General features: G+C 38.6%; 1 protein-coding gene across 1 annotated transcript in view; it reads left to right on the forward strand.

Moving 5' to 3' along the window:
- Positions 1–24,512, forward strand: part of galnt9 (polypeptide N-acetylgalactosaminyltransferase 9) — an 89,048-nt gene that overhangs the window by 19,581 nt on the left and 44,955 nt on the right. The window contains exons 3-4 of the mRNA XM_044196972.1: positions 5,100–5,266; positions 12,472–12,646. Coding sequence (XP_044052907.1) covers positions 5,100–5,266; positions 12,472–12,646 — 342 coding nt within the window. The remainder of the gene's footprint in view (positions 1–5,099; positions 5,267–12,471; positions 12,647–24,512) is intronic.

A 24,512-nucleotide genomic window follows, 5' to 3' on the forward strand; every position in this document is an offset into this window, starting at 1 on the left:
CCTATTTGCATTTAAAGTTCAGACATTTAACTGACAGTTTAAAATAGAGTGCAACAGTATGCATTAGTAGAATCAGTTTAAATTCTGAGACAATTAATATTAAAAGCAACCAGCTCAAATGGCAAGAGATTAATTTACAGTGGAAGTTGATGTGACAAGTGTACCTTCCCCAGTTATGGTGTATTAGATAGATTTGCAAAGTAAAGCCCAAAAGGAAACTAGAAATAGTAATTTTAGAAATCCCTTTTTCTCACATTTCCGCATTCAGCATTTACTATATACAGTAATTTCACAAGTAAATAAGATACCATCTGTTATGTCCTACATAATTGCTAGTCCCTCTCTTGCCAATTCTCATTATTGAAAGGTGAGAATCTGCTAACACATGCCTGCCACACGGCTGTGAAGTACGAGGACGGTTCCATTGGATGGAGAGAGGAGGATGTAACTTTAGCACCATGCTGGGATCCATCTGCTGTGTAGCCGTCCCCCTGCGGCCTGACCCCATGGATATTGCTGACACAAGCTGACATCCCAGTTCACCGGGGTATCAGGCCACCGAGCACCAGTAGAGTTCAGATGGCTCACAGCAAGGGTGGTAGAGCAGCAAACGTGGTGTCTTTGAACAAAACATGTTCAAGGTAGCATTGCCACACCAGACTTTTGACTCTTGATACCAACACTACCAATAAGTTTTACATATTTAAATGACTACACAATAAAGTGGGGAAAACATCAGCAGTGGTAAAGCTGAGGTTTTAATTTCATGTGCTTCCGTATGCAGAAATAATACAGTATGACATCAGATTGTACATTTGGCCACTGCTTATCGCTTTCTATGGGCAGTAATTGTATGCAGCGCCGCTTTTTCTTTTGGGCATTTAGGATAGGTTTGCTGTCGCTTATTTGCTGAGATTATGGATGTTCTTTTCTGAAACAGCCCTAATTTGTGATTCAGGATGATGTCACAGTTCATTTTTAAATAACATCCTTCCCAAGTGCAGATTTTCAAGACTGAATTTCAGCCTCACTCATTGCCTCTATCACATCTAATAATCGGTGATAGCATGTGAGACTGATACATTCTGACAAATCAATACATTCCCTCCTTAATACTTGTTGCATGAATGGTATTTCACCTGGCAAATGCAATATGTCACTTCAACATCTTTAACACTACACTGCCTTGATGGTTAGCAGAAGGCTTGAGAGCTTAATAGGATTTACTGAATCTAAACTAAACACATTGATTTGTTTACACTATAGTTGATTCATGTCAATTTGATATTCTAATACAGAACAATATTACAAGTGTTTCATTACAGCCAAAATCTCTTGTAAATAATTCAACCACAACAATTACAATAGCCACCTCATTATCCCTACATAATGAGTCAGCACTGCTGAATAAGATATGTGAAAACATGGAGAAACAAAGGCAGAAGCGATTGAAATGCGTTTGTCAGCTGTTGCGTTCAGAGTCTAATTGGAGCAGTGTGGAAAGATTCACAAGATGTTGGCTGTATGTGTGTTCACAGTTGCCATAGGAATCAGCGAAGTGCTTCCGTCCAGTCAACACTGTTATTCTGACTTCAAAGCCAAAGTATGTCTGTGAGAAAATACTGTATTTTACTGGAAATGACAGGGAAGTTTGACAGATTTGAGATTATCAGTGGAGGAGAGTAACAGGATTGGTGTGTGTGTTGTGAGTGTGTGAGGGAGACACTCACACACACAGAACCAAGTGAATGTACTGTGTATTCACTTGCATGGCACAGTGTACATTTTATTAATTGTGTCAGTGTAAGTGGCAACATGAGGTAGGATTCCAATCACAGATGTACAAAAGATGTTACCATGGAGTCCATGTATGAGAACAATAGAAGAAGGCAGAGAGACCACGATGGCTAGTGAGAGAGCTCACAGGTTAAGTGAACGAGGCTTAATAGGAGACAGAGGACAATGGCTACATTTAAAGTGTATGTAATGCGGTTTTGCATATTAACCTAGTTTTGATCATGTATAAATGTTTCTGTCTGTGTCAGTAGAGGCATATGTTTGACTTCTCCACATCCAGCCACACTCTGTCATTTCTGTACTGAATGAGTTCCCAGAGCAGTTGAAGATGAACCCAGTTTGGCTTTTGGCTTCCTGGAGTCTGCTGCATTTACCAGTCTGACAGGATTTGGCTCCTCCATCTGAGCATTAGTAATGGAAGACAAATGTAAGAATACAGTTTATCTTCTACATTACCAAAGTCAGACTTTATTTCAGCTTGTAGATAATTAGATCAATTAAATTTTTTTGTTTGTTTTTAGCAACGCTAGCTGCAGATTATTACCAAATACCTGTAAAACTAAAGATATTTCCATTGGCCTCAGCTGCACTTTGTGTTTAGTGCTAATTAGCAGATGTTTGTATTCAATTCAATTCAGTTTTATTTATTTATCGCCAATTCATAACAAAAGTTATCTCATTGCACTTTTTCCTATAGAGCAGGTCTAGACTTTATAATATTAATTACAGAGACCCAACAAATCCCACCATGAGCAAGCACTTGGCGACAGTGGCAAGGAAAAACCTCTTTTAAGAGGCATGCATGCTAACATGTTAAACTAGGATGGTGAACACAATAAACATTGTACCTGCTAACATCAGCATTGTGACTGTGTTAGCATGCTAACATTTAGCCCAAAGCACTAAGAACAGCCTCACAGAGGCTCACATGGCTGTAGACTTGTGGTCCTGGTAATTGAATGCTATATAACTCATCAGATCAGAAACTGTGTTTACATGCCACAGAATCCAGGTTTCTATAAGACTACTCCGGCTAGCATATTCAGGTTTCTCTAATTCAGGATAAGCACTTATCCGATTTTGTGCAAACACATAACTATGATACTCTAAAAACCTGATCATAATTGGAATACTAGAGTGGATGTAAACGCACTGAATGATGAGGAGAAAAACAAGATAGTCATAAACATTCATCAGATACATCAAGCTCAGTTTTTACCTATAATATGTTTAATGAGAACTAATGAGCACCAGTGAGCAACTCTGTCTCCAATATATTACGTTCATATACAACTAATTTGTCATTTCTACCTGGACGATCACTGGCAACATTTTCGTTTTTATTTTCTTCTATCGAGGAAGTGTGACATTATTGTACTTCACAGAACTTTGAGGACATACAAAACACATGACCGGGGTTAACTTCCTGCATCCCATTTGTTATTAGGTTTAGCTTACTAAAAAACTTGGTTACGGTTAGCGTGTGATCGTGGCTTTGGTTGAATATTGAAATTGTAAGGGTTGTCACCATTGACTTTTTCCAATATTTAACCATGACCACAATTCTTCACTTACATTAACAAAGTTATTTGAGATGCCTTAACATAACAATAAAAATTAATCATGCTTTAGTTGCAATTAGTCTACACTGTAGGGCAAACAAATGAAATGCACTCACAGTGATAATATTGCAGTATAAACATTTTATGTTAACAGTGAACAGTTTGGACATAAGTTCAGTATAAGTGTTTTCCCTTTATGATGATATAAACATAATCTAAACATTTTCTACAAATGTATCAGATAATGCAAATTAAAAGTATATACAGTAAACATTATATGGGAATAATAACATAATCATGAGTATTGTTACTTGGTCATGAACCCATCAAACCTAGTAAAAATACATATATTTTTCCCCTGACCCTGGAGAAATGTACTTTTTGCTCAGCATATGGTTTCAGTATGGCAGCTATACTGCAGCAATAGTCACAGTACAGTACAAAACATCCAGGTCTGGGAGCTGCAGCTTCACCATCAAATGGATGTGGGCCTTCAAATGATATCTTAGAAGAGCGCTATTTTTTGCCTTGTTGGTTTGATGCACTGAGGAAAAAGTTATCCAGGATACATCCCTTTATTTTTGGAGAGAAATATAAGGCTGCATGCACCATGGGGATGGGAATGTGACACAGAACGTTTTACCTTTCTAAAAAGAAAAAGCATCTTAAACTCCAGGCTGATTTCTCAACACATCCATCTGATAGGCCTTTCTAGGTGAACATTTTGACTTTTCAAACAGGTGTAACTAATCGCATTAATTATGTCTGCATCCCATTTACTACAGGTGTGCCAGTTCCAGGGCATGGAATAGAGCCATCGTTAATATTATTAGTTATACCTGTGATTTTCCTGCTATGACAAGTCAAAATGACAGCTGTGAGAAAGATTTATACTGTTGCTGTCAAAGTGGGTTGAGGGTCACACAGACAGGAGGTATCAGAGGACCATGAGTTGGTTACTGGGGCCCTAAAGGGTTTTTATTCAAGAGGTTTCAGTGATCTTTTAGGAAGATCCAGGGTGTTCCAGCAAAATTGTGAATATCTAAATTTAATTTGTCTTGTTCACACTGTCTATTCTAAAGTTTGATGAAGTTTCATGATTACACACTGCATAATTAGATTTTTATTTTTTAAATTAAACAATGATATAATTCTTTTTTATAACTGTTGATACTTTCTCATTTTCTTATGCAGAAATGACTCACGTTTGTTCTGCTACATATATTCCTGGAATCATTATACAATAACTTTTTTATATAGCAGACTTGTTGGGCTTAATCATTCTTGCCTAGAGTTAGATGAGAATATTGATATTACTCTCATGTCTGTACAGTCAATATGAAGACAAAGCTAGCAGCTGGTTAGCTTAGCTTGGCAAAAAGACTGGAAACAGGGATGAAAGAGCTAACAGATAACAGAATCTGCTGGTAGGCAGATTTTCAGTGGCTTTTATTACCTTTGGACAGAGCTAGGCTAGCTGTTTCCCCATTTTCAGTCTGTATGCTAAGCTAAGCTAACTGTCTCCTGACTGCTTCTGACAGATATGAGAGTGGTATCAATCTTCTCATCTAACTCTCGGCAAGAAAGCAAATGAGCGTATACAGTATATCTAGTCAGTCATGTCAGCTAACTGTTCATACGAAATGCATACAGATAGTGTTTTCCTTATTGAATGATATGCAAACAACGAAGTTCAGGTAGTTTTAACACTCTCTAATAATCTTCAATTTATCTTAACAGGTGTAAGCTGTTGACGTACCCAGAGGACCTTCCTCAGATCTCTGTGGTCTTCATCTTCGTGAACGAGGCACTGTCAGTGATCCTGCGCTCCGTCCACAGTGTGGTCAACCACACACCAGCACACTTGCTCAAGGAGATCATCCTGGTGGACGACAACAGTGACAGCGGTAAAACCTTTTACAGCTTTATTAATAGGATGAAAATATAGGATAAAGGATCACCATTTTGAGAATTAAGCAATACGTAACCAGTCCTCAACCCCTGGTCTCTTACTGTATGTGCTCTGCTGGACATTAATTGATGGTAGTCACTGAGAGCTTGTCACTGTGGAGGTTTGAGCCAATATTTTTCTGATCATTTCCTTTTTGCATCATTAATTGTTTCTCATCTACAAGGGTACCCGCTCAGAATTTAAATCATAAACTCTGTAGAACGTGCAGTTTTTCATTGTCTAATGCTGTAGGTTTGCTTTTTCAGTTGAGACACACTATTTATCATGTTTCGTCTTCCCTGGTGGAACGTGAACTAAGGCGTCATGCACAAATGAGTTAGTGTGATGTTTTTGGACTCCTGCCAGAGTAGTCAGTCTTCTTATGCTATAGTTTCTGTGCATATTAGTATGTGCATGTGTGTCGGTGTGTGTGTGACACAGTTTTCTGTGTGTGTGGTGGACTCTTGAACACCAGGTTTTAAAAATAGAGGGGGTGGGATTTGTCTCATCCTTTTCTAAACTGCTGCGTACTACTGTCTCCATGGCGATGTGGGAAAATGCTTCAGTTGCCTCCATACCATGACGCCCACAGCAGCTGACGATGCTTGGCTCCATATCCCAAAAGCTTTCCTGTTTGGAGAAGGAGGGACAATGAACTAGATTCCAGACGACACTTGGCCCTCCTTCACTTGGCACAGAGTAACATTCCTGCCTCCCTCAGGCTGGCAGAGGAAAAGGGCGCATGAATAACATACTGAAAGAAGGCCGAGCAGGAGTCACCACTGGCACATCTCCGTTACCCGCTGAGGCTCTAACTGCCTACCACTAAACAGGGAGCTGTTAAAAGCCAGACAAAAATGGAAACCAACCCCTTTGTGTCAGTCTGCAACCACACATTTTGACTATCACTCTCACTGCAATAATTTACAAAAATGTGTAGTCAGTTTTATTATATTTTACCTCTCCTCCATCACATAAAATGTATTTATTTTTATTGCAAGGGTGTAAAAGACGCTGAAACGCCATTTAGACAAAAAACTCTCACTGAAATCCATATTGAAATTATTTCCGTACTGATTATTTATCAGCAGAAAACTCAGGAATACTTTAAAAGTGCTATAATCAATATTTTTACATTAACAAAGGATTAAATGACTATGTGTAATGTGATATGCTGCTCATAGTGATGAACCAATAGAGAATTATCACCCGACTTCAGTTCCCCTCCCCTTTACTATCTTTAAATTCATTGTTTTGGTTTTGGTTTACATTCACGAGATGGCCAGAAACATGTCTCCAAATGAATGTTTATGTTAATCTGTTCTCGGCTGGATCTATATAATATATAGGCAACTCTTTGCTAACACATTCACATTATCAACTTTATAAGGTTATAATAAGTCAATGTTGTATTTACGATTTGTTGTGCTGCCTCCAGTGGCCAAAAATATAAAATAAATGAATGTAGGTTTAAGCATTTACAAAGAGAGAAAAGCACAACTGAACAATGAATAAATAAACTATGCAAGAATATTTAATTCTGTTTTTTATGTCATTTTTGACATCAACAAATGACATGAGTGTCTGATATCCTGATATTTAAATCACAAAATTGGCATCCTGTTGCCACTAATTAAACCCTGGAGATTCACCCAATTTGCCACAATAGTGCTTCAGGCATGACAACACATCAGAACTGTTAGAATAAACTCGTCTCCTCCCAGAAGAAGTGACAAATTGAAAATGATCTACAATCTGTGTCCTAAACTGCAGCAAGCGAAACAGAAAGCTCAACTCATGTTACAACTTCTGCCTCAGTCACGTCTACCTTTGCTATAAAGCATCACAGACTGGCGTTCAATATTTGTATGCTGTGTACAATTCACTGACATCACGGTACATGACTACTGGGCGTTGATGTTTTCAGTGTCCACTTCCCTTGTGCATGTTTAATATAAATTCAAATTCAGGTCACTCCCTGCGAACCGACACATCTGTCAGCGGCTCTTACTGTATGTTTACCAACAGTGATGATAATTTGTGCAGATGTGTGAGCTGTTTCTGGGGAGCTGCTCTGCTGTGACATTAGACAATTAACATGCAGGCTGGACTGCTTGACCTTTTCTGGATGGCTCTGTCTGTCCCCTCTGATTTAAACAAGGCTCAGTGAGATGAGTGGAGGTACAGCCACACTTACTCCTTGCATAATAAATCACGCACAGGAAGCATGTTTGCCTTGTCGCCGTGACACATTTCCTTTGCTGGGACAGCCGGTGGCATTTATTGGTGGCTGAGAGGTTTATTCACAGCACTGGTTCCAGCAGTCTGAACTAAATTCACATTCCCATTGATGAGCTTTGGCTGTGTGTGCGTCAGGAAGGCCGACTCCAGTTCATTGTTGTTCGCCATGTAAGCAGCAAGGAAAGGCTTAATGAGCCCTACAGGATTCAATTCTAGCAAATACCACCACCGAATTGATAACTTAATGATTCATATAATGAAAACAGGATATAAACTGAGGACCAGTTGAGTAGAGCTTGTAATATTAATTTCAAGTGGAGCTGAATTACTTTAAACATTGCATACATTAAATCTGATTAAAGCTTCTGAATGGAGGATTTGCTCATTAACATACTGCAAGAAATTTGTCATTTTTGAAACATTTGAAACATTGTGACACACACAAAAAAAAATAATTTTGAGAAAGACAGTTTGTATTTGTTATACAATGATCTTCCTTTGTTCTTCGTTTGGTCCAATTTAGCTCAGTTTTGTTGTGTTCCATTACAAATCTGTTGCCTCTAAATGAAGGATTGACTCTTCAGTTGCAAAAAACAATTAATGAGCGAGAGTTTGTCTTAGTTGCACTGAGACACTCAATCACACGTCACTCTGTAAAACTTCACATACAGCATTCAGTCACTACAGAAATCAGTGTACATCAGTGTATGTTTACATCTATAGAGCAGGTAATACAACCACCTAGCATTAGAATTAATATATTAAAAGCAATGAGGAGGGGCGATGAAAAGACAGAGAGCAGAGAAAAAGAATTGAATTCAGGTTAGCGAGTGCATCCCTGATAGTTTGTTCATAATTCATCTGTAGGTGATTCAGAGAAAATCAAGCATATTGTTGCCTGAGCAGAATTTTAAATGAAGTGGATGCAACAATGTTAAGAGTAGGTTAAGGGTGGAGGAGTCAAAAAACATGAACCAATTTACCATCGTGCTGTTTCCAATAAATGTGTGAGAGGTGGATAACCTCCATACTGCCGCTGCACAGAGTATTTCCGCAATGCTCAGGTCGACTGCCAAAATGTTTCCCACTTACAGTGAAGGGCTTATACTGTGGCACAGCATTCGGATGCTATTCTTGTGAAGCTGCTCTGCCAGGTTGAGGAGTATCATTTTACTTTTGGCTACAGTTTTTTTGAATATTTAATGAGCATCACATTTTCTGTGGTGAGCCAGTTTACCTGTTAGGCAACTTCACTAGTCTGCTTGTGATCGATCTAAGCGATCAATTTCAGACCTGTTTCCGTATTGGGGTCTGAGACAAGTCCATAAATCCACCATTAGAAGAATGTGGCCTGTGGTTTGTGTAGCAGAAGTAAATCTCTTTTCTCTGAGGGTGATCATTTTACTCTACCAGACCTTTTGAAAATACACAGCAAAACACAACTGACGGGTGTTCTGAGGATGATCTTACTCAATTGGAAATGCAGAAAATCCTGCGGGTTATTTTTAATACAGGTATACTGCAAGCTATTGAGCACATAGGAGGAGGTATGTGGGAGGTCATAATTCGAAGTGAATTCTAAGGCTTCACCACAGTTTAAATAATCAAAAGCATGTTCAATACCTCTCTACCATCTATCCTCAACATGACTTCCATAATCTCCCATGTGGGCAAAGGAATTCATTGTGCTCCTCGTGCAGTCTACTATGCATTAATTTTAAATTCATAGTATGATGGATACTTATTTATCCTCTGCTATGTTGCACTGTCAGTCCTTTAAAATGTATTTCCTGCTCCATAATTCTCCTGCCATGGATGCAGTCCAATGTTTTATTTGCTAGGATCAGAGGGAGGCCCATAACTTTTCTTCTTCGCAGCAAATCCCAGTAATTATTACACTCTAATAGCTTTTATCATATTGTAGCTGCAGGATAGGCTGATGATGAAGGAGACCCGTTGCACAGGTTCAAAACCTTCAACAAACAGAAGCAAACTGCAAATGTCTTTGAACCCTCAAAGGGGCACAGTGCAGCTCCTAACAGTGACTGATCCAAATGGGAATGCATTGAAGTTGAACCTCATTATTCATAAATGATTTGACGTGACATAAGTACTAAATGCTAAGAGCGTGCTCATTTGTTCCCACCACTCTGGGGTGCTTTATACCAAAAAGAATGAAAGAGGTAAGGGTCTAACTTTGATGAGTCCGACTCTCTCTGGATGGACTGCTAACTGCCATTTAGGAGACAAGTTGTATTTTAAACTTTTTTGGGGGGAGGGGGGTTGTTATATTTTTGCTTTGCTTTTTATTTGTAACTTGTTGTGGGTGGGTCAACCAACACCAGAGGTTCCTCTGGCTAAAAGTAAACCTACATCATCTCCGTTTGTGAGGATGAAATGCTTTAAAATCATCACTTCATATTAGACAGTAGTGGAAGAAGTATTCAGATCATTTAAACCAACTAAAAGTATCAATAAAGCAATGCAGAAATGCTCTATTCCAAGTAAAAGTCCTGCATTCAAAATCCAACTTAAGTAAGAGTACAGAACAATTAGCAGCACAAAGTAATTGTTACAGACATCTACAGAAAGATGTCCCCTTTGACTGATACAATATATTATTATACTGTATGATACATTTTGATACTGATGCATCAATGTGTAAGTACCATTTTACTGTTGTGGCAGGTGGAGCTAGTTTTAACTTCTTTGTAAACAGTTCAGTAGTTTAGTCCAGTGATTCCCAACCTAGGGGTCACGCCCCTCCAAAGAGTCACAAGATAAATCTGAGGGCCATGAGATAATTAGTGGAAGAAGGCAAAAAAATGCAAACAAAACATTCTTTATAGCTGCTTTTTTATGAAATATCCAAAAATTATAAATAATTTAACCTCTCTTGGCCTCAAAGAGTTATTTAAATGAAACCATCTGAGAAGTTTAGAGGGGAAGCCACTCTTTGGTGGAACTGCTAACATCTCATTATATTTGAAATGTCACAAAGTGGCACCAATTCAGACACTGCTTTTTTGTGATGAGTCACACGCCATCAAGGTTGGAAACCAATCTTTAGCAATGCATTGTATTTTGTAAGCTTATCATATGTTTATTTATGTCAAATCTTAATATGTGAAGTAAAAAAGAAATTACAGCTTTCCTCTGTACGTAACTATAGTATTTGACTGAGCCAGCCTGCTGCCCATTTGTTCATGTTAAACCATTGAAACAAAAAACAACACATCCACAGACAGAGAAAGACAGAAACCAAGTTCCCATGACTCAGTGGTTGCTTTAATTTGATGTCAAACGCTAACGCCCATTTGCTTTAAGGGTCACTGCTTCCAAATTCACCCTCTCTCCCTGCAGCAGCCACTGCTATATGTTAAGACCTTCAGCTAGAAAATGACTCCTGACAACCCCTCCACTCACTGCGTCTCCTCAGTCACACAGACAGGGGATTAGACTGCCATTTTTTTTTTTACTTTCACTGGCTGATTTATGTTGCGAGCCAAAGTCAGAAGCTAGGTGTAGATGCTGTTCAGAGCCACAAGAGTCCTTATTAATCTCTCCCTCAGAAAGTGGAACGCTCAGCAGTAACCCAGAGGAGAAGCTCAAACAGCCATCTATCCTCCACTGAAACACCGACAGCAATTTGTGCAGCTGGCTGTTTACCTGGCAAACTTTGTTTCCAGTGATGACAGCCAGCTTCATCTGTGAGAGCAGAGGAAGAGAGATGTTACAATCCAGCTGGAAGTTTAGACATCAGCAGTGCATTAGATAGTCACACTGTACAGCAACCTGTATAGTAACCTTGAAGAGTGCTAATCAAATGAATGCTGCTTTTCTTGATTTAGTTACATTTGATACAGTTTGAGTTAAAAACACATCTCAGCTGGCAAAGATCAAAACAATTTTCTGCAAAAATACAGATCTTTTACCTTTCTCCTCAGTTTGGTATCCTTTTTATGAAGCAGTAATGGGGCTGCTAAACAAAAAAGTTTTCTCACATTATTTTTTTCTCTCGCTATTTGGAGCTGCCATCTTGTACATAAACTTTGCCAGTTACCGGAAGTGTTGGGCACAAATGCATTAGGGCTACTGAATAATGCAGTATAGTGATTATGATTACTATTTTCTGTAACAAGTACTGTAAGGATATACAGTTTGAAATTCAGTACTTACATTACAGTTACTAGTAATCTGTTTCAGCAACAGTTTGGGGGGTCGGCTTGTTCGCTTTACTTTTTTGGGCATTTTTGCTTCGGATAAAGGTAACTGCTTTGAAAGAGAAGGGGGCATGCAGCAAAGGGACTGGAATTGAACCAGTGCCACTGCAGTAAGGATTCAATGGTACGTGCTCTACTAGGTGAGTTACCGAGGCACCCCTGCTTTTTATTAGCCTTTATTCTGCGCACTACCTCACACAAGCTATTTGCTAACCACCCTTAGCTTGACGCAGGGGGTGGAGGTGATTAGTCACTGCCAAAAATAGAGGAAATGTAACTCCCGATAACTCCAAAATAGCCTTAATTACATGTTGTGTCAACTTAGCTTCCTTGCTAACGTTAGCCACTGGTACGCCTACATTCAGGAATTGCCTGGTTTTGTTCAGAGTTGGAGGGTGTGTAAAATTCCTTTTGCTGTTGAGTAATTAGTAAAGTAATATAATTACTTTTTCAATGAGAAATATGTAACAAGTAATTGATTACAACTTTGATTACAACTTTGAAGCAGCTACACTTTTTTTAGCTAAAAGGGTAAAAATGATGAACAGAACAGAATGAACACTCCTTTTGACTGCAGTCCTGACATAAAGACTCTAAGGCAAGTTAGGCCATTTGCTGCAGCTGCCTGGTTAATGTTCTAACACTGTCATCTGGATGTCAATTACAGACAGATTCTCTCTAATCTGCCCTCTTTCAGTGGAGCTGAAGTTCAACTTGGACCAGTATGTGAACAAACGCTACCCAGGTCTGGTAAAGATTGTGAGGAACAGCAAGCGGGAGGGCCTGATCAGAGCCAGAATACACGGCTGGAACGCGGCCACGGCTCCTGTCGTCGGCTTCTTTGATGCCCATGTCGAGTTCAACACTGCCTGGTAAGAAAAGGTCATGTTTAACACAAGAAGGTCTGAGCTGTTTCTCTGTCCTTTCTCACCTTTGCCTTTGTGGTTCGCTTTTTATGTTTTCAGTACAGAAGGATGTCGTGTAAGATTATTATCGTTGAAATATGCAGTTTAGTCTGCCCTAAGCATTTTGGTATAGTGCCAGGCCAATTCTAACTGAGACAGCACTTTTCAGCAGAAAGACTCTTATTATTAGTAAAGTTTTATCGTTAATAAGCTTTTCTCTCTTGCATCAACTTTTAAAATGTGAGTAATGGGCTTTGGTTAGAACTGAATAAAAAGACATCCCAATTTAAATGACACTACCTGTCCAGCAAATACATACTTATGACAAGAGAGAGAGCCAAATAGTGTGAAAGGCAGGAGAGCGAGTGTAATTAAAGAGGGAGCTCAAATGTTGAGCATTTAGACATTATTTTACCTGCAGGCTCTGAGCTTATTTTGCGATATGAAATTACTTCTGGGGGTCTCAGTCCAATGTCTGCCTGCTGCTTAGGTTTACCAGCAAACAAGTCACTCAAATAGATGTAATTGGCACCTAATTTGAGCCTGTCATGCTGTCAGTGTTTGAAGATGAAGTGTAGCTTTTGTTCCCTGGGAAGCTGCCTGGGAGGCAGGAGGGGGACAAGGGGGGATGAAGGAAGAAGAGGAGGGATGGAGGAGGATAGCAGAGAGAAACATTTCAGTTATAAATTGTTTACACTGTCCCTGGATGCAGTTCAGACTTTTTGGCTAACTAGGGATGTAAACAAATACTAATACATTTTTTGTAAATAAACAGATATTGCACTCTGAACAGATACAAACAGCATAAGCAGTCAAACTTTTGCTGTAATATTTGTTGTTTTTTTTTTTTTACCCCCACTGGCTTGTCACATGATATGCCACAAACATCACACTGCTTCTTAGAGACATAACTCCGTCAAGTTGAAACACAGAAATCATACGCACACTGCTGCAATGCAGTGTTGACAGGAAGGCGCTCCTTATAACTTCAGATCTTGGCTCATAGTCATGAGATTTTAACTTTTTATTCAGTATTCAAGTAATCCAGCTGGTTGTTGTCTGTACAGTGCGAACAGGAGCTGCTAGGGGCCAAAGCAGGACTTTCCATGATGCAGATTTGCCAAATCATAAACCACAGGCTAAAAATATGGAGGTGTAGATAGTTTTAAGTGAAGTTCATCCTCAATAACTTTTCATCAATTTGCAACGTGTTATTTTCACCTTGTGATCTGAAATTGAAGCCTGGCTCGTTCTGTGACTTGACAGTAGACGGAAACTGAAGAGCTGAAGCTATGGACTGTCTCAAATGTGCATGCAAAGTTTTTCTGATTTTGTTGATATTTTGTGTACACATTCATCAATCGTGGTACACTTGAAACTGAATACACATCGATTCTTGCACATATTCACAAATTTGATTATGCACATATGGCTTGAGATACAGTTTCACAACCCTTCACACACATTTGCAAATAATATTGGCCCCATACATTTTTCTTGGGTTTTTTCAACCTTTTTTTCCAACAACTTTACTTTCATTTGGACTTCCTGCTTTTGCAGTTATTACGGCTCATGTTTTATAAATAATGATAAACTGTTGTATCATTTTTTTAATCATAGACACTTCAGACCAACTTTACATTCTGTGTGTATATAATGGGAGGGAAAATCATGCAAGATGGCCCAATCCAATTCTGACTTGTATTTTTCTACTGTTAAAAGCTCCAGTTCTATTTCCACTATTCATTTCCACTTGGGCCTCTAACAGATACAAAGCTTTTATTTAGAATCCGTTTAGACTTACATTTTAATTTTTTTGAAAGGTGGATTTCAAATACAACGTGATTAATTATTTGATTAATTTAGGTTTATATTTTTTTTGAGAGCAGCTTAATACATACATACAGTATATGTGTGATGAGTATAAATGGCAGTAGAAAACAATATAACATAGAAAATGAAGCAGTCTGGTTGATTTCTAATCACTTCCGGTGTAATACGAATACAACACAAATATGGATATTTTTGTAAAGTAAACAGATACAGATAGTAGTATTGTGTTACACCCTTAGCAAATACTGCAATGCTCACATAATCATGCCTCACGGGTTGCAAACATGAAAACAGGGTGCTGACATGCCAGTTAAAACATTTTATTAACTGGTATAATACTTAGTGTCGCTGTCTCTCTCTTGGTTTATTACGATGACATGAAAACACTAAAGGTCAGGGTGAGCATGACCCTGCTTATAAAATGAATATAGCATACACTTACTGTCTACCAGCCATTTACTGTACCACCAAACACTTGACCTTGTAACCCTTGCAAAGGAGTGATTTGATGTACCTTGATTACTGCTTCTCGGCACACTGTTTTGTAGAATGAATAGGAACTTCGGGCCCGGAGGCTGCTCAAGGCGAGCTGCACAGCCAACAAACAGCACTCGGGGAGAAAGTAGCGTCATTGCCTCGGTGCATTACTGATGATAATTGATACCTTGGTGGTTCCCTCATCTGTTTCCCCATCTGTTCACGCTCAAAAATAGACGTGCCTTTCATGCCTCCACATAACCCATTCACCTGCGTACAGGTTTCCTCCTCATCAGTTCTCGTGCTATCCCCCCCCGTGCTCTACATGCCAAGGCTGTGTCGGCACATTTCCTTTGAGTTACTTCACCTGCTGCCATCGTGTGCGCCACACACACACACACACACACACACCCTCACCCACATACCTACCTCTATCTTCCTTTGATAGCCTGCTGCCTTCATTTTTTTGTTTTGCTGCTTCAGATTTGCTTTTGCTTGAGGTTTTATTTACAGGAGTCAATGAAAAGTAGAGCAGAATCCCTGTGATTTTTTTTTACAAGTAGATGCTGGGTAAAGGGATATAGCAATGGAGGAGATGACAGGCATCTTGTAGAAGCGTATTCATGTTGCTTAGATATCTTGTGTGTGTGTGTGTGTGCATTTATTATCTACTGTATGTCAGCAAACATTCTATGCTGCTCCTTTTTTCAGATAGATTCACTCGTGGTATCTACACTATCTATTTATTACAATGGAAGAAGCCCCCTATTTATCATAATGTGATTATTCACCATTGCACATACAGTGATAAGTGAGATGGATGGTTCCTCTAGATGTTGTGGTGAGTCTCCCTCAATGACCTTGTACACACTGCCTGTGCATACTGAGCCAGCTCTCAGCTGCAGTGCTGTGATTCATTGGCATGGCGTTCCCCCAGGGGTGCTGTACATTTGCAGCTCAAATGTATTGCTGGTTTGCATTACTGTTAAAGCAGACATAATTGTATCATGCTGTATAGTGCACTTGACAGCTGTTTCCCATTCCCTCACACCATGTTGGTTTATGAGGAGTTAAGAAGCGAGCGGTTTCCACCAGGGGAGTGATGGAATCTGATTTCCACGGCTTTGCTCTGCTTTAATATGAGGATATGAAATCGTTGCCTCTCATTAATGTGGTATTGCATCAGCTAAATGTTCACAATCCATCTCCTCTAACGCTTTAGATCCATCCATCCCTGAGACAAAGGTTGTCCATTCTGCTCCAAACAAGACCAGTTCCCCTCTGCATGCTCTGTAAATAAACAGGATTAATGGCAGGAAATGAGAGCGTGTTGTAATTATGACCTACTGTATGCCACACTTGAACCATGCAGCTGTAGAGGGGAGGTGCAGCGAAATTGATATTTATTTGGTTTTTGAAGCCCCTGCACAGTTGTAATCTCAGGTTATTAACGATTAATGATTAGAAGTGTAGCAGATGCTCCCTGCTGAGGGTGTGTTGGAGATAAGATTGTCATTGCAGGGAGGTTGTAATGAAATACATGCTTCAGAAAGCAACACTTTGATGAATTGTGAATGCTCCGCTGCTATGTGACCCGGTGAGTTTTTCTAAGAATAAGACAAACTGGTGGAATTCATAAAAGTAAGGCACAGATAAACCAACCTCCGCCTCCTGTAATTATGAAATATATAATATTTGTCACATCCATATTTTATATCAGTTCCTTTGTTAATATCATGGAGCTCTATCTGCTTATAATGGTGTGCAGGTGCAATGGTATTATATTAAATTCAATGGTACATAAAGTTCAGAGTTCTTGAAGGCAGAGGAAATATTTTTTAGCCAAAGTAAATCATGTCTTTGCTCTTGCGCACTGTGTCTGGTGGTGGCTCAGTCTTTATATCTGTCTGAAGACGAGACAGAAGGCTGCAGCTATACTGAGTGCTTCACAGAGCACAGGCCAGGCAGACCTCCAAAACCAAAGAAAAGACAGAGATTTATCCCACCTTTACATTTGTATCATATCAACCACATCCTGAGCAAATGCATTTAGAACTAGTGTGGAATCTAACACTGCTTTGTAAGAACCATTTCCAGTTCATGCTTCTGCATTCCACTATCTACTTCAAAAAGCCCTCATGCCATAATGAATTGAAATTCTGAGTAGATGCCTTTACTTTCTTTAGATTCTGCATTTTTTATGGGAGGCAGGCAACTGGCCATTACTTATATGTGCTCTACATGTACTGAGCACATCTGAGCTGCTCTGTGAAACAGCCACACAGGAGGACTGTGGACGGCCTCATATTTACAGAGATTTAATGCGCTTAAAATGGCTGGAGGCACTGCAGGCTTAGATTCTTCTCAAAGACACATCACGCACTGTCACATGCACATGCATCATACATACACAGCAAACACAAATTAACACCATCAGAGTTAATTTCAACGCTTACAAAGTATATATCTGGGTCCAAACCACAGTGTTACACTCCTCAACAGTGTTAGCTGTTCTCAACACTGGTGTGCATTTAGAAATGAACTCCACAGTATCATTGTACTATTATACAGGTGTTGCCTCCACATTAACACTGTAAGGTGTAAATATGGTTACATACAAATATCTCAGACAAATATCTCACAAATTTAATACAATAAACAGTGGAAATACATTAAACTATGCAAAATAAAAATCTGTGGCAATATTTATAACAGCATACTAATTCTATGTTTATGTCAAGTCTTATGTATAAATGTATGTTTATAAGTTTGTCATTTTAAAAAATAAATATTTTTGAACATTAGTCAACTGCATTGACGATATCCATTCTGGGTTCCCCAATTAATTATGTTGTAATAGGTCCTATATAATCATCGAAAATATAATAATACACTAGAAAAATAAAAATAAAAAATACATAACTAAAATGAATACATTTGATTAAAAAAGATAAAGATGTGATTTTAATACAGTGAAGCTTTCTTACACATACATACTTATCTGTTCAACGTATGCAAAGCTGTATGCGCATGCATATCTTGAATCACATTCATACAAATCCACCCATCTACATGTACATGTATACATTAATTTCATCCATTGCCTCCATGATTTCACTTCACATAGCTCAGCCATTTAGCCCATCTTGTTTTGAAACAGTCAATATTGCATCTGATTTTATAAGTAATTTTCTCCATGCATGTGTTCACAAGTTTACAAAAAACCCTGTAAATAATGTGTTGAATTCCTTGCTCTGTGGAACTTCAACATCTTTCTGCATCTTTCCTCCAAACTCAACTTGAGCCGGCATCACCTATACGCATTAAAGTAAATTTAGCTTTCTGATTAATACGGGAAATACAAAGTAGAAATAGCAACATGAGCAAAAATCATATCTTGTAAGGGAGACAACAGAACTTCTAGTCTTTTTTGAAGAAGCCTAGAATAAGCACAAAAGAAGTCCTGCTGTTATTTCTTTATGGTCAAGACAGAGTTAAGAGAGCCTTGGTTGTTCTTACTAACTGATGCAAATGAGATAACAAAGTTGTGCTGCCAAACTACCAAACCTAGAGTTCAAAATATCTGTCTTTACTTGAAAATAAAATCAGAATGATTATCTTCATTAAAATACATGTGAATCTCGGGGAGTTTAACAATTAACACTGGTGGTGTCACAGTTAAAATCACTATGATAACACTGTCAGAGTTCATTTAGAGAAAACAACCTTGACACTGTGTTTTAACACTAACTTTTTGTTGACAGATTGTTAAATTAAACAGATTTCACTCAAACCAGAGTTAAATTAACTTTTCATAAGGTGAGATTTGTGAACGTTCTCATAAAAACACCCAAATTGTAACTCTTCTTAATTTGCTGTGCTATTTTGTGCATTCTCTCGCATTAATTATTTGGGTTATCCATGAAAGCTACTGTACACCAAAATTAATTTTTTTTCTTGCATGGGGAGCTTACATGTTCTGCTGCGTTAAGTCCAATGCAGAATTAAAGAAGATCTTATTTTAGGCACTGAGGGCCCTGCTGCTCTTGGGGCATAGTTCTGAGCACAGTTCAGTCCATTATCTGATAATTCCCCGCTTCAGAATCATAAACAATTTGAGATCCATTAATCTGGAAATTTTATGTAAAAAATATAATCAGTATATATATATAATATAATAAAGAGGAGAACTGCAGGGTTTTCACATCAGCACTGGACAAAGAAGGACAGATAATGAAACATTATCTGAGGATGAGTCAAGCAGATATACATTGAGATTGTACAGTGATATTTCTCCTGGTTTGTGACACTCTGTTCTGTTTGTTTAATTCTGTGAAATGTGTGCGCAGCCTCCGCAAAGTTACAGGCCATTATGAAAGACAAACAGTCAGCCATGAAGAGTTAATAAAGAGCTCCTGCTGTATTCACAATATTGGATGAGTCATCGCTGGAAGGGGGAAAAATCCTATTGTAATATGGAACAGAGTATGATTAGGGCCAATGTGGATGAATAACCCTCTCGGTGTTATGCTGATGAAATGGCAGATACAGGAAGAGGAATGACACAGGCTCGTTTATCAAAACCAGATGTGTCCTCATTTGCAGAGTGTCTCTATCTTATCCTCATGGATCCCAGAGGAACAGGAGCTGCTGGCTGGCTCTGGGGTCTTTGTGGGTTTCTCAAGGACGCAGGGAGATGAATGGAAGATGCTGGGATGGCAGAGAGAGAGCTCCTCAACTGTAGGGAGTGTAGAAAGCGATTCCGTAGGAGCAACGCTTCAGCTAACCACGACAAACTAACCACACCAGGAACACTGCTACATTAAACAATCCTGTCTAGAAGTTTCAAGCAAAGTCTTTATTCCAGCACTTGCTCACATACTGTACATGTTGGTCTTCAGTCAGCAAGGTTTACTCATACTGTCTTTTTCAAACAGTGGAATGACTCATTGAGTTAAATAACTGCTTGTCAGATGGCTTTGAAACATCAAAATGTTTCAAAAATAATTCACTATATTGCAACCTGCAGCAGTAAAAACACAGCAAAATAATTCAGGCAACTTATCTTCAGAAAGTTATTTTTGAAGTTTAACTGTCAGATCTATTTTATTGTTTTCCATCAAAGAGAATATCTGTCAGACATCAACACATCTGTACGTCTTCCATATGGTGATATATGAATACAGCCTTTTCACTTGCTTTGTTTTGTATTTTATTTTTCATATAGACTAATCAGCTGGCTGATTTATGTGTTGTGCTCCCCAGCAACACTGGCATAACTGCGGAAGTCGAAATGAGTGCATTTTCAGTGACAGTGAAAGTATCGATGTTTGGGTTAAGCACAGTCTGCCGTCTCCCCCTTTTGACAGATGAAGGTATCTGTGAATATGGTAGCTGTTAAGTCTCAAAACACTAGTGTGAAATTTGTTATGACACAGGCTTTGGGGGGGAAAAGGGTTGTGTACCCGTGGATTTATTAAGAGAGCTGGATACAGTAACGCCACTCAGCCTTGTTGTCAATTTGTTCCAGTGGCCGCTCGCAGTACTGCAGTAAACTGCGGCCCACAAAGTATTTTTCCCATAGACCACCATTACTAAAGAGATGTCTGTAAAATGTTTGACATGGACAACAGCAGATAGGGTCAATTATTACTCATTGTATTTAGAATTTTTTTTAAATCCGTGACGGTCTTATATTTGTAAACCTTTCCCAGAGCCTAGAAAAAAGGCCAGCGGGAGAAACACAAATACATCTCAATAATAAACATATAAGTGAATTTACACATTTCTGACAATGTCAACAAAAACTGAACATTATAACCCTCGTAAGGTAGAATTGTGGCTGAGCTGTTGTATTGATTGCATAGGTGTACCTAATAAAGTGCATTCTGAGTACATTTTTAACATGTAATAAGTTCTACATGATCTCTCTGTCATATTTCTTAGCAAAAGCTGGTAAAAACAGTTAAAAAGTTAAAAGAAATAGTTCGACATTTTGGGAAATACGCTTATTCACTCTTGCAGAGAGTGAGAAGATCTCTTTATGGTAAACATGAAGCTGAAACCAGCAGGCAGATAGCGTAGCTTAGCATAAAGACCAGAAACATGAGGAAACAGCTAGCCTGGCTGTGTGAATCCACCTACCAGCACCTCTAAAGCTCACTAAATAACATGTTATATGTTGTTTGTTTAATCTGTACAAAACCTCAAAATATCCTAAAATATGTCTACTATTTGTTTAAACGCTAGATGCCTCTGCATTCTTGGAATGTTTACCTCCACCTTCAACATAGATTTGTCTATCGATTTGATTGATTTTTTGCCTTATCATGGCCACTGACAGGTTATAGTTACCCACCTTTTTACCCACAGCTTTGGCCATCAACAAAGCCACAAACTAAAGGAGAAAACACTCAATCATGTTTCTGTAACTTGCTTTGGAGTAAAGATGGAAAGAGCCATCTGCCAGCCTCCCAGAATGGCGGCTGTAGTACTTATACCAGCCACGCTCACCTAATTAAATGATGGTGTTTTTTAAGTATTGCCTCATATTTTACTGACATCCTCCTCCAATTTCAATTTTGGTCCATTCCCTCTGTACTTTCTGTCCCCTACCTTCATATGATAAGTAGTCATTTTGCTGTCTGAAGATAAATGGATTTCACATTTTGAAGAGAAGTAGATCGGGGAAGAAGGGGGCGGGATCAGGGTGAAGGCAGAGAGAAAGAAAGTCAGTGGGAAGGGAGATAGAGAGAAAGTTGGAGTGTAGGAGTATTCTTGAGAGATACATTTATCATTTTATAATTGCACCCTCTTTTTTTAAATTTAGAAGTATTTCATGTGAAGAATTGAGCATATGAAGAGTTGCTTTGAAGATATGGTGAAGATCATCTCTCAGCATGAGAAGATTATACAAATGTAGGCGGTGCCAGCAGCGCTTCAGCATCGTTCTGTACCATATGGATCTCAAGACCATGTTGCCCTTGGCCAAGGCTTTAAATAGCAGAGGGAGATTACTGTACTACTACTGTATTACTGTGGCATCCAGGCCCGTAGCTACCATTTAGGACACCGCGGTCATGTCCTCTGTATTTTTTCTGGGTTTTTAAAATTTTTTAATATATATTTCTTAAAATGTTAAAGTGATGAATTGCTAAAACTATTTAGTTGTATGGTGTGTTGTGAACAAAGGTTGGCATTATCTTACCAGCAGAGATGAAATGGTGCAACTCATTACATTATGTGACATACATGTAACGAGTTGCACACGTATAGTAGTACGGTCTTGTCATTCTATTCACTCGGTGGGCTAGGGGGCTGTAACCTACATACACGCAACATACTTACTACAAGTCAACACTGTTTAAATACAGGTTGCACTTTAAAAGCACACATGACTGGCCTTACCAATATGGTATTATGATATGGTAATATGGATGATACAAATACTCTTAGATAATTTAAGAACAATATAGAATAGCTATAATAAGGAGGGGTGCTTCGGTTATATAGCCTACCTCTTGAAGCAAGATTGGTCAATGCCACGAAAGATAGGCCTGGCTATAGCCTTCCATAGACTGTATTCCACCTGACCTACACACTCACCTGTGTTCAAGATCTGAGCTCACAAACTATTAACCTATATGCTTTCAAAAGATGAAATGTCCAAACTTTTGCGCACAGAATCAATTAGTTTCGGCTCTGACAGTTTCAGCTAAAATATTCACTGTGGGAAATAGGCATTTACATTTATAATAAAGTTACACTGCACTGCAGCAGCTTTGAATAAACAATTAGCCTACACTGCTGCAGTCCTGCTGTCTGTTATCGCCTACTCCAAATGTGGCCCTTGCCGGGCCTTGCACGAGGTTCGTGATGATGAAGGATCGCATCAGGGCATATATGTCCAAAATAAATATGTTTGCATGTATGAGAGAGAAGTCAGTCTTGTACAAGATTTTGGAATGACTAGATTTCCTAATTCCTTTTGCTCTCTAATGCTGCGCCTTCATGTATCAGAATATTTGCGGACAGGAAAGGTACAGGAAATGAGACACAGATAGATAGTTGTGTGTTCAGTGATTATTACCAAAATGTTTCAGTGATACCTCATTTATCACTATAATTCATTGATCAGTAATGAGAAATTACTTTTTTGCTATTATTTTAGTGCAAATAAGAATTACATTTACAGTGTTTTATTTCTTATTTTAAAGGGCATATTATATATTGGTATATATTTAATTTTTCTACAACTTCCTTGAATCTGTGGAACATGGTAGTAATTTTTTCTTGCAAAGAAATACGTTTGAATCAAATTGTAATTTTCCAAGTCAAACATTTTCCAGCACCTCTTTCTTCCCTTGTATTGAACACGCCATTTTTGGTGGGTGTAGCAACACACAATTACTTAACTTTTAGATTATGTATTATTGTTTGAATGAACTTTGAATGAGTGTTAGGTAATTTAGGGCAAAACCTGAAAGATACTGCAGTTGTGCAATAAGAAATTGAACTGAAAAAGAGTAATTTCAATATTGGCCATATTTGTGACATATCTTGTTTTGAATCCAGTTTTCATCTATGTGTTGGCACTGACATTATTTCTTAAGTGTTTATTGTTACTCTCAAAATGCATTCAAATGCATTTATACTATACTTTATACTGTAGTCCTCAAAATTTTCTCGGGTGGGCATGCCACAGAACCCTCCTAGCGGGACTAGGACTCACAACCTCAGTATTTCTAAAATCCTGGCTACGGCCTTGGTGGCATCGACGAAAAATCATTCCAGTGACCAAGAGACACAGGCACCAAAAATCAGAGTAGTACTAGTAGAAGTCCTCCTAAATGGCACAAAAGTGTTGCCTCTTAAGACCTATTAACAAAACTACTGAGAGCAGCTTTTACTGTGATGAATGGAGAGAAAAGGTGGGTTGATACTTTTGCTTTGGAGGATGTCACATCTTATGATTGCTTGTAAACCACTGGCAGGCATTCTGATCCAAGCCAGCAGTGGCTAGTCTATCTAATAAAAGTGAATGGTCAACTGTATCAAAGGCTTTAGATAGGTCAATGAACAAAGCAGCGCAGTGTTGTCCATTGTCAAGAGCACATATAATATCATTTAGAACAAGAGATGCAGCTGAAATAGTACTATGACCAGGTCTAAAACCAGACTGAAAAGAATTTAAAATGCCAGTCCTATTTAGGAACAAGTGAAGCTGACGATTAATTAAAGATCCAAGGATCTTGGCTAAACAGGATAGCTTGATAATTGGGCTGTAATTATTTTAATCTGTATGGTCACCACCCTTATAAAGTGCAAACACGTGAGCAGTTTTCCAGATCTTAGAAACAATACCTGCGTTAAGAGAAGGATTAAAAATATGTGTCAAGGGCCCAACTATAACTGAAGCAGCTAACCTCAAAAGACCAGGGTCAAGAAGATCGGCACCAGTAGACTTTTCTGAGTCTATCTTCTTCATTTCAGAGAGTAGACTAAAAGAGATTCTACAAGGATT

This window comes from Siniperca chuatsi, linkage group LG5 (assembly GCF_020085105.1).
Source record: "Siniperca chuatsi isolate FFG_IHB_CAS linkage group LG5, ASM2008510v1, whole genome shotgun sequence".
Taxonomy (NCBI): domain Eukaryota; kingdom Metazoa; phylum Chordata; class Actinopteri; order Centrarchiformes; family Sinipercidae; genus Siniperca; species Siniperca chuatsi.